Raw genomic sequence first — 12,618 nt, 5'->3', positions numbered from 1 at the left:
CCCACATGTGAGGTGCCTCGAACGAGATCCAAGGGTTTCCCCTCCACTCTATTTAAATCAGTCCAACGCTTGAAGCCACTTGGATCTTGTCATGAGCCACGCACCACATCAACAAGCCCCAGGAAAACTCATATCGGAAGCTTTCAAACGCCCCCTGATCTCACCTAGAAATCAATGTTGGGATAAGCTATCGAAGATAGCTTGCACATCACCTAGAGGAACTTGCCATTCAAATCCAGACACCATGAAATTAAAGATAACATATCCAGGCCAGAAGTGCACGTGCAAACATGCGCACACACACATATACACACACGCGCAAGGGCATGCACAGGCACACACACACAGCCTGCTTTCTGTGAACAACATAACCTACAAAAAAGTATACTAAGCCAAATAAGCAAAGAAAATGACCAGCTATCCTCGAAAGAAACCAATTTGATAGCTTCTATATTTCCTTCTCAACTTCATACAGCATTACTCTCAATACAATATTTACAAACCACCGAACCGGAAAGGTTGCAAGTATCTTGGCATCTGATTATTCGAAACAAAGGGGGGCGAGATAATATATTACATTTTGAGCACTCACAGTATGAGGACGTTGTAGCCATACAAGAGAAATAACAACCCCCCAAAAGACTGATACTCTTTCTTTTAACAAAAAGGTGAGAGAAATTCATGGCAAGTTAGATATGTGGCTTTGATCAGAAAGAGACATTGTCCAAAATCCAGTGCAATTCTATATACCTTGAAGCCTCTTGAACATTATTTACCTATACATGGTTCTGGCTGTTGGCGAGCCATCCGGTGTAATCATCATTTGGTAGACTTCTGGATCCATGTGAATCATGTTCGGTTGCACACGGGGGAGGACCGAGTACTCTGCTGGGTAACCACCACCCCTACTCGGCACGGAAGTCAGATGAGGCGGCGATATCCACCCAGTCCCCATAGTAGACCTGAACTGCCTTAATGGGCTTGATGCGGGAGACACAGGCAAAGACATGTTCCTTCTCGACATCAACTCTTCACTGCAAGGAAACATGTATACAGGAATCTCTCAAATGTTCGAAATGTGGAACTCGCATGGGCTCCCTACCAGGAAGACAGCTCAATGATCAGCACCGACCCAGAGCTACCCAAGCTAGTTTGGGACTTCTAATCCCAGATAAGGTCCTGGGCTATGTCACACGGACTCTTCTAATAGGGCACTGCACCCGCACACGCACCCAGGCAGGTGCGACACTTGGACACAGCTTCCTTTGTGTTAGGTGAAGTCAACCACACTGAGGTCCATTTCTATCCAAAAGTAGACTCAGTTAACCCTAATCAAGTTCATTTTTATCTATATTATATATATATATATATATATATATAAATACATAAATGCACACAAATACACGTAGTGTTAACTTAAAACCGTTTATATATATATATATATATCCTCCCCGCACCCAATTTTTTTTAAAGTGCCGCATCGCCACATCCGCATCCGCATCCGTACCCGCACCCGCACCTATGTGACATAGGTCCTGGGACTTCAAATACTTGAGCCTAATCAAAAGATACAAAACAACAAGAAATTATAATGAGACATTAAAGAATGCACCTTGAGGTATTACGTGTGATCGGGAATCCAATTGAACGATATGCTTTGTAATCTGCATTGTGAATGGGAGACCGACTTGTCCTGCTAGTTAACTGCATTGTTGTTTGCTTAGGAGAGGTAGACTGAAAAATAGAACAGAGATCAATTACTAATCAAGATAACCACATCATAGAAATGTCAAATGTCTATAACAATTATACTAGTAAAACAATATAAATAAAACAAATGAAAAGGATCCCTAAATTTTCTCCCATGGAATAGAGTGTCACCAGGATTCGCATATAAGCAATTGGGCATAAAGAAGAGACACTGCCATACTGACAGCACCTAATTATAAATTCTTTTGTATAATCAATTCATTTTCATTTTCTTTTGAAACAACAAAAAACTACCTATCAAAAGAGAAGCCAGAGAAGAAGTGGAGGTTGTGAATAGTGGTTACCTGCCCCAAAGAAAATAGCAAATGCTGCAAAAAGTCATGACCAAACTCATTCATATTTTGGATCTGGATCCGAGACAAACCAGAGTTAAAACCCTCAAACCTCGATCCAGTATTCGACCCACCCCATTATGAGTCCAACAAATTAATATGTATCTGATCTGATCACGATCCAACCAGATCCTTACCAAATTCACTATCCTGGCCACCTGAAACTGAACCCAACCCACGAACCAAACTCATCCAAATCAGCCTTTAGCCTACCCACAACAACCCATTTATCCTTTGAATCCCATACCTAGGCCTACCCAAGTCAACCTAAACCCCATAATTGGACCAGCATGCACACATTCTAACAGTTGCACATCAAGATCAAACGCAGTCAAACGTGCCTCGAGGTCGTTTACCAGAGAGGTCGCCTCCTAGGAAGCGGTTTGAGGCTATCCGCCGAATCCGTTTATAGATCCGGACAATAATGCGGATTTTTGGCACAATCATCATCCAGGACCAGTCCTGCATCGTCAGGGACGTGTGACCGAACAAGTGGATACTTACAGGGCCAAGTTGGACCGCCCTGAGTTTGCGGGTCAGCTTGACAGCAATGCTTTCTTAGATTCGAAGATGGCAATGGACATGTACTTCTCTTCTCAACATATTACAGATCACCGATGGGTAGAGATTGTGGCCACCCGCCTACGAGGACTAGCGTTATTGTGGTGGACTAATCTGTGTCAGGTTCGTAAGGGCCAAGGTCTTGGGCCCATAAAGGTGTGAGATGTTGCAAGCCATGGAAGCCAAGTTTGTCCCACTCAATTACTCTCAGTAGGCATATCGTCGATGCCTCTTGCTTCGTCAGGATTCGAAGTTTATGCCTGAGTACATGGCGGAATTTCATCGCCTAAACCTATGGAGACTACATTGTGAAACTGAAGATCAGTAGGCCACCAGGTATATCATTGGCCTTGGTTCTGCGATTTATGATGAGATTATTTGTCTTGTGGTTACGAACTTAGTTGTCAAAAGTGGTAGGGGGTGCCTAGGCAGTGAGCCCCTAAAATGACTAGGAGGATAAGTCGGTACCCCAATTAAAAATAAATAAAAAATACACAAAATCTGTAAACAAATTGCTAAAATTAATAACATGTATAAAACATAAAATCAATCAACAATAAGTAATAGACAAAAACACTATAAAACAATTATATTAAATAACTAGCTAAAAAATTAAGAATAACTGAACAATTGAATAAAAAAACAATACAACTAATAATGTGAATAAACAATATACAAAAAATAAAATCATGTATACAAAAAAAATTAACAACAATAGACAAATAAGAAAAAGAAATAAACAATTGAATGAACAAATCATGCAACTGAGAACTGACACTGTAAATAAAAGGCAACTATATAATTTAAACACAATTGAAGCCTTAACAATATTAAATTCACATTCAAGTCATACTAAAATGTCATAAGTCATAATTGACCTACTGATAGTCCATGATAACTAAAAACATCACATTTAACCATTGTCTCATATGCTAATCTTCGTCTCTAAACTATAAAGATCCTAAAACTAAACTATATAGGCCAAGAATTAAGACAAAAATCCTCGTTGCATCCAATTGTCACACCACCATCTCTTTATATTGATGCCTCTTTTTGGCAAGTGAGTTAATTGAGTTTGCCATGGTGGGTCATTATCATTTTCAGAATCCGGAACAATGGTTGGAATTCCTTTTTTGCATTTTTGCAATCTTCTTCTTTCAATTTCTTCTAGTTCAACAATAACATCAACATTAAAAGTGGTAGGAATAGATGAAAAATGACATGGAAGTACAAATTGACGAAGACCTGCAATATGTTGCTTAAATTTATGCAATTCACCTCTAATAATAGCACCATAAAACACACATTTCAATGACCATGGTATATTATCAATGTTTTTGCAATATTGTCATGCAGGATTATCTCTATGACATGAACGTGAAGGCGACATCGAAATTTTTTAAATAAAACATAACCAATAAACCACCAAATAAAAATATATGCATACAAATATTTGACAACAAACTTACATACACATAACTTGAGTTTATAATAACAACTTAACAAGTGGTCAAATCCAAGCTGATATTAGTCTAAAGGGTAAGGGTCAAAGAACCCCAATAAGTTTACAGCTTAAGAAGTCTAAAATAGTCAAATCCAAAATCATATGACTAAAAGGTAAGGGTCAAAGAACCCCAATAAGTTTACAATATCAAAAAGACATAAATCAACAAACAAGCAAGTCCAAAACTCTCTACTCTCCACTCTAATGAATCTAATCCTTAGATGCTGAACTTAAAAGTCCATCGTCATCATATGAAACATCTTCATCAATATATTGCCCATCTTCTTCAGTTTTTGCAAAACTAGTTTCTTTCTCTTCTTCTTCCATCCTCACCACCTTCTTTCCTTTATTAGATATTTTTTCCTTATGTCTTATGTAGCATAAGTTTTTGCTCCCCCCCCCCCTATTACTCGACGCGCCAGATGCCTTATCAACAAAAGACCATGGTAAGTGAAGTATCATCTTCACTTAACCACTCATCTTTTTCATAGACTTTTCTTAAAATGATGGGGCCGTTGAGATCTTCTTTGCTCATTCGCTCCTCATATATCTGCATCAATCTTTAATTATATTGCACAAAAACCAAATCAATCAACTTCTTGTGCAAAATGTCGGTTTCTTTTATTTATATAAATTTACAAAAAATATATATATAGTTAAAATATATACAAATTAACAAATATTGTTTAGTAGTAAATAACAGTTTACCACTTCAAAAGTACTACATTTACGTTCGCAATTGGATGCACGACATTGTACCTAAGGGATAATTAACCAAGAAATTAATAAACGTTTGACCCTTAGTATCAATCCATCCATCCAACATTATGCTACATCCATATTTGGCTTAATGCACTTTGTATTGGTCCAGAACTTATTTGTTATTTGTTTACACAATTTCTATAGTCAAAATTGGCTCTCGCAACTTGCGGTATGATGGAGGCTTCGTATCGCCTCGAAAATATAAACTCATAGGTCCTTTTGCTTGTGGTGGTTTCAAGGCAAAGGTATTACTCTATTGCCCCTTCATTTGCAAAAATGCAGGTCCACCTAAATCTGAAGTTGATAACATGTATTAAAATCTCCCTTCATATATATTAATTGTCTATTTTTTATTTTTTCCATCTCCCTTCTTCGATTCCTTTTGTGTACTCATAAAGTACTTTCTTGATTTCTGGTGTTGTTCTATCACATGCCTTCACATTGTTTCCAATTCCAAGTAGATGTTGCTTAATTCTATATGTCTCCTTTATAAGTTGTTTTACAGTTATCGCACGTCACGGAATTCCAAACATTTTTGTCCCTACAATATGCTCAATTTCATGTTGGATCACCAGATTTTCGCTTCAAGCCCATCACCTCATCTTCCAAATCTGGAAATTCCGAACATGAAGTAGACACATTAGCACTTGTTCTAAACAAAAAAAATGTAAATTGAATAAATTAAAAGGATTAAGCAACAAAAACCATAAGATAATATATATGTGAAAAACAAATACATAAACTATACAATATATGCATATACATAATTTCATATACTTATAAGTTATAATATGTTGATATATATATATATATATAAAATTATATATATTTACATATATATATATATATATGTGTGTGTGCATTGATGCATGTGAAGTATGAACTGTGAAAAAGATAGCTCAGAAACATTACACACAAAAAGTCAAAACAGATGATATATGAATTACACACACACACATACGTAAATTTGTCTACGAAGAGACAATACGCATACAAGCACAAATACTTTATGAAAGATGTGCACGAAGGCACTCACACAACACTTTAACAAAATACGCACAAATGCGTAAAAGTAACAAACATGCACTAAGGCATGTATTTTATAGAAAAGAGCAAATGCTTGAGACTCTCAAGCTTAAGGAATAACAAGGGGGAACACCCCTATTTATACAAAAGCAAAGGGGTAAAAGGGGGGCTCCAAAAGGAGTCGTTGGGAGCCCCAACGGTCACAAATGTGATCGTTGGGGGTTCCCAACAACTCTATTGGGGGACCCCCAATGCACCTTTATGAAAAGGGAAAAAATAAAAAATAGAAAAAAGGAAATACAAAAAAAATAAAAAGAAATTACAACATATTCCAAGTGGAATATGCGCAAGATGTGAAATTACAAGAATACCCTTTTCGGGTATAAGAAAATAAAATATGTATATATGTAGAGAGAGAGATACGTATACATATATGATATATATATGTATATGTATCTCTATATATATAAGTATACATATTTATACTTACAACAATGGTTTTAGAGATACATTTTAACACCCCCCTTCAAACTTACAGTGCGATAACCGCAAGTTTGTTAAGAAGGAAATGAAATCTGGGCGAACAAAGAGCTTTTGTAAAGAAGTCCGCAAGTTGATACTTAGACGTCATGTACGGTAGATCAATGACCTTCTTCAAGTATTCTTCCCTGACATAATGACAGTCCATCTCTATATGCTTTGTTCGCTCGTGAAAGGTGTGATTCTTGGCAATATAAATTGCACTTTTGTTGTCGCAGCATAGCTTTGTTGGTTCTCTGATAAGCACTCCCATATCTTCCAAAAGGCATCAAATCCATACAATTCCCATGGTAGTGGATGTCATGGCTCTATATTCTGCTTCAGTGGATGACAGAGAGACCTTATGTTGCTTTTTACACAGCCATGAAATCAAAGACTCTCCTAAGAAAACACAAAAGTCAGTGGTGAAGTGACGGTTATTAGGGTCACCTCCCCAATCTGAGTCAGTATAAGCAAGTAATTTTAATTCAGAAGAGGAAGATAGAAATACTCTCTTATTCACTATTCTCTTTAAATATCTGATGATGCGAAGAACATCACTCATATGAACTATTGTAGGGGCGTGCTGAAACTGACTGGCGATGTGAATAGCATGTGACAAATCAGGTCGAGTAATGCTAAGGTACATTAAAGAGCCTACCAACTGCCTGTAAGGAGTAGGATCGGTTAGAATAACACTGTCATCAATCTTTATTTTTTATCCCACGACTTCAGGAATTTAGCAGACTTTGTCATCAAAAATCCCTGGCCTGTCAATAATCTCACAAGCAAGTTTAGACTGAGATAGAAAGTAACCACGTTGAGAATAGGCAACCTCAATTCCAAGAAAGTATGTCAGAAAACCCAAGTCTGACATCTCAAATTTTGAAGTCAAGACGGACTTAATACCCTTGACTCCTTGAACATCATCACCTGTAATTAACATGTCATCAACATAAAGCAATAGTATCACAATTCCTACATCAGATTTTCTAGTAAACAAAGCAGTATCAGTATAACATGAGGAAAAACATTTTTCAGCATTACACTGGTGAATCTATCATACCAGGCTTTGGGGGCCTGTTTCAAATCATAGAGGGTCTTTCGAAGACGAAGAACTTTACATTTAGGAATCTTCATGCCTGGTGGAGCATCCATATAAACTTCGTTAAGATCACCATTCAAAAAAACATTTTTCACATCCAATTGAAAAATGTTCCAATTTTTAATAGATGCATTAGTAATAAGACATCTAACTGTAACCATTCGGGCTACAAGAGCAAAAGTTTCATCATAATCAATTTCATACTCTTGCCCATATCATTTTGCGACTAAGCGAGCTTTATACCTTTCCAGTGATCCATCGCTCTTAGTCTTAACCTTAAAAACCAATCGACAACCTATAGTTTTCTTTCCTATGAGTAGAGTTTGAAAATCCTAAGTTTCAGCCTTCCTAAGAGCGTTAAGTTCATTTTGCATAGCTTCTTGCCATTCTATACATTTTTTAGCTTCTTCAAAATTTCTATGTTCAAAATAAGTTTGAATAGCACTAAGACAAGCCCTATATCGGGGTGAAAAGAAATCAAACGAGACAAAACGAGTTGGAGGTCTCCTATTCCTTTCAGATCTTTTGTGGTCGAGAGTAGAAGCAAACTCACTATATTGATCAATAGCACTTCTAAAGGTATCTTGGTTTCTTCGAGAATAGGTTATTGGATCACTTAAAATTCTACCTTCTTGTTCATTGGGTGAGTTATATTCACCAACATCACCATCATTTTCCCCATCATGGTTTGATGATACATCATCATCACTAGATATGTCATCATTACTAGACAATAAGTCAAATAAGGAGTAATCAACATTTTCTTGTTGAGAAACATTTTTTTCGAAGCCGCTTTCATTTTCTAAGAATGTTACATTTCTTGAAACATATAACTTATCATCTCTAAGGTCATAACAACGAAACTCTTTTTGAGTTTCAGAATATCCGAGAAAGGCACAAGGAATAGCCTTGGGAGAGAGCTTGTCATTTATAAAACACTTACACCCAAAGACTCACAACCTATTATAATCAGGTTCAAGCTTATGTAATACCTCAAAAGGAGATATTTTTTTCAATATCCTAGATGGTAAGCGATTTATCAGATAAATAAAAGCAATAGTTGCTTCAGCCCAAAAGTTTTTAGGAATGTTTTGGGATATAAGAAGGGTCCTAGTGGTCTCAATGATGTGTCTATGTTTCCTTTCGACCAACCCATTTTGTTGAAGAGTTTTAGAACAAGACCTTTGGTGAACAATTCTGTTATCCTCAAGGTACTCCTTAAATTGATTAGAGAGATATTCTCCTCCAGAATCACTTCTAAATATCTTTATGTTACTGTTGAATTGATTCTTGATCATTGTATGAATGAAGCACGAAAATACTTCATGTTTGAACTTAAGAAAATAGATCCATGAATATCTAGAAAAGTCATCCACAAAAATTACATAATAAGAAAAGCCTCATTTTGAAGCAACAGGTGTGGGTCCCCAAACATCTGAACGAACAATTTCAAAAGTTTTAGAAGAGAACATAGTTCTTTGCTCAAAAGGCAAACTCCGCATTTTTTCGAGAATACAATCATTACAAGAAAATAAGCTTTTACATAAGTCTTTTGTAAAGTGTAAATAAGATAACTTGGTGATATTAGGATGACCAAGTCTTTTGTGCCACACATTTATATCTTTGTGTCGGGCGACATTACAAAAAAAATGAAACTTGAAGAGAGTCCATATAGTATAAGTCTCTCTTCCTAAAGCCCTCCCCAATCAATTTCCCGAACTGGCGATCTTGTATTAAACATTTATCATAATAGAATTTAATATCGCAACCATGGTCCGAGAGTTGAGAAAAGGTTTAAGTTTAGTTTAGGTATAAATCTAATTTTTGGAATAAAAAAGTCTGGAGTTTCAAAATTACCTATACTTTTAATTTCAAGAGAGGTTCCATCTGCAGTGTAAACAAAAGATGGAGAAACATTTTTTGAGTAATCGGAAAGCGAAAATATGTTTGGACATGTGAAAAGATGCACTGGAGTCTAAAAGCCAAGAGACTTTACCTGGAGAGGAAGGAGTAGACACGGCGGCACCGGAGGTAGCTCCCTTGAGGAGAGGTTGAAGGGCTTCCATAATTTGACTTAGAGAGAGAGATCCACTTGAAGATGCCTCCTATTTTTGTGGTACACTAGTGGTAGTCATTGCGAGAAGCTTCTTCCATTTGGGACATATGGGTTTGATATGCCCCGGTTCTTTAGAGAAATGACAAATAATTTTGCTATAATCCTTTTTTCCTCTTTGCCCACCATTTTCACCTTGATTTTGTGGTTTAAAGTGAGGAGAACGATAGGTTTTTACATTGTTTCTGGGTCTTGATACAACATTGACCCCATTGTTTTCTTCATAATTAGAAGGAACCACAAGAACATTTGATCATTGTTTACATAACCCCATACGAGTTTCCTCACCACTTAATTTGGTGAGTATATCTTCAAGAGAGGGAGGAGTAAACGATGATAGAAGAGATGACCTTATTTGCTCAAATTTGGGCCTTATCTCATTCAAAAAGTTGAAGAACCGATCTTCTTCAAGTTGCTTGTGACGGAGTTCAATCGCCTCTCCACTCCATTTTGGTTCAAGTATGGCAAGCTCGTCCCAAATGGAAGAAAGATCGGCAAAATATTCCCTAATAGTCATTTCACCTTGAGTAAGAGAGAGAGCCTTCGTTTGAAGGTAATACTTATGAGATAAGTCCCTTGACGTATATATTTTCTCAAGATAATGCCAAGCCTTCGATGTTTTCTTGAACTTAATAATGTTGGCATTAATCTTAGTTTTAACGAATGAGAAAAACCAAGAAAGAATCTTGAAAATTTTCATTTCTCATTCATTGTGCTTCTTAGAATACTCTTCAAGGGCTTTGATTCTTTCTTCTCCCTCAAGAATCTTGATTTCACTTCCGTTTACCACAGTAATTTTGGGTTCCAGTTCCGAAATTGTGCCTTGCACATGACCCCATAGCTCATTTCCTTTTACGTGAGCCTCCATGTTCCCGGCCCAAACATGATAGTTGGACCCATTTAGTTTAAAGCCAAGAGCAAAATGAGACTCTTTTTCGCCCATTAAGGAGTAAAGAGGAAGGGAGAAAATGCGTACCAACACAAGATTTCAAAATCTGACTTGCACAAGATTCTTCTAAAATATTTGAGAAGCAAGGTCCACCACTTCAAACTTCAAAGATCTGAAGGCACGCTTTTTGAGGCACTCGAAAAAGAAGAAGAATCCCACGATCCTCTATCACCAACCTCGCTCTGATACCATGTAAAATTGTCTATGAAGAGACAATACGCATACAAGCACAAATACTTTATGAAAGATGTGCACGAAGGCACTCACACAACAACAAAATACGCACAAATGCGTAAAAGTAGCAAACATGCACTAAGGCATGTATTTTATAGAAAAGAGCAAATGCTTGAGACTCTCAAGCTTAAGGAATAACAAGGGGGAATACCCCTTATTTATACAAAAGCAAAGGGGTACAAGGGGGACTCCCAAAGGAGTCGTTGAGGAGCCCCCAACGGTCATATTTGTGACCGTTGGGGGTCCCCAACGACTCTATTGGGGGGATCCCCAATGCACCTTTATGAAAAGGGAAAAAATAAAAAATAGAAAAAAAGGAAATACATAAAAAATAAAAAGAAATTACAACATATTCCAAGTGGAATATGCGTAAGATGTGAAATTACAAGAAGAACCTTTTCGGGTATAAGAAAATAAAATGTGTATATATATATAGAGAGAGAGAGATACATATACATATATGATATATATGTATATGTATCTCTATATATATAAGTATATATATTTATACTTACAACAATGGTTTTGGAGATACATTTTAACAATATATATATATATATATATATATATATATATATATAAATGAAACACACAATATACATAATATACATATTATAATAATTGAACTACAAAAATATATAATATATAACTGAAATACAGAATATTATAATATATGCTTATAATATGTTAATATATTTAATCAATGTTGTTGAAAACGCACCTCAAGGCAAGGCACCTTGAGCCTTGAGGCACACTTAAAAAGCGCAAAGCCCTCGAGGCAAACGCCTCATGTCAAGCGCGCCTCGAGCTGAGGCATGCACTTCAACTTTTTGGGTCAAATAGAGGTGGCCCCTATTTGACCCAAAATTGAGGGGAGGCCCAAGTACTTAGGGCACTCCCCTCTTTTCCTCTAGTATTACACTCTCCCTCTCCCACTGTCTTTCTCATCTCCAATGTTGTATGTATTGTACCGTATTGTATCATACAATACGATATGATACATATTGTTACTATGAGGAATATCAATATGCGATACAAGTGCATATCACATGTATCATACAATACGGGTGTATCGTATGAAATATGGTCAACACTTAAAAAATGAACGAATTAAAATTTTTCAGTTTTGGATTATTTTGATAAGCTATTTAATGATAGTCATGCTCAAGATCTTGGAGACTTCTCCATTCCTTTTCATGAGATAAATCGTGACTTCATGCGCAAGATTCAAAAGAAAGAAATTGCAGAGGCTTTGAAGAAAATGAAATCAAGAAGGGCAGTTGGCCCAGATGGTATACCTATCGAGGCTTGGAAATGCTTGGGAGAGAAAGGTTTAGAATGGTTGACAAATCTTTTTAACTTGATTTGGCGAACAAATAAGATGCCTAATGAGTGGAGGAAGAGTACTTTGGTGCCTTTATATAAGAATAAGGGTGATATACAAGATTGCACAAACTATCGTGGTATAAAACTCATGAGTCATACTATGAAACTTTGGGAGAGGGTGATTGAGTCTAGGTTGAGAAAGGTTGTCATGATATCGGAGAATCAATTTGGTTTTATGCCTGAAAGATCAACTATGGAAGCTATACATCTTCTTAGACAACTTATTGAAAGATATAGAGAGAGGAACAAAGATTTGCATATGGTTTTTATTGATTTAGAGAAGGCATACGATAGAGTACCTAGGGACGTTCTCTGGTGGACAATGATGAAGAAAGGTGTTTCTCTCAAGTACATTAG

At 36.6% G+C, this 12,618-nt stretch overlaps 1 protein-coding gene across 2 annotated transcripts in view; it reads right to left on the bottom strand.

Moving 5' to 3' along the window:
• Window positions 1–425: 425 nt before the first annotated feature.
• The window catches only part of LOC149817252 (mitogen-activated protein kinase kinase kinase 3-like), a 55,461-nt gene continuing 43,268 nt past the window's right edge, over window positions 426–12,618 (bottom strand). For both annotated transcript variants that reach the window (XM_089987981.1, XM_089987982.1), the window contains 2 exons: window positions 1,613–1,734; window positions 426–1,034 (listed from right to left, as the gene is read on the bottom strand). In XM_089987981.1, the coding sequence (XP_089844107.1) occupies window positions 773–1,034; window positions 1,613–1,734 (384 nt within the window). In that variant the 3' untranslated portion in view covers window positions 426–772. The remainder of the gene's footprint in view (window positions 1,035–1,612; window positions 1,735–12,618) is intronic.

This window comes from Nuphar pumila, chromosome 14 (assembly GCF_984573655.1).
Source record: "Nuphar pumila chromosome 14, dmNupPumi1.hap1.1, whole genome shotgun sequence".
NCBI lineage: Eukaryota > Viridiplantae > Streptophyta > Magnoliopsida > Nymphaeales > Nymphaeaceae > Nuphar > Nuphar pumila.
Note: the sequence above shows the minus strand (reverse complement) of the source record. Positions and strands in the feature narration are given on the sequence as shown.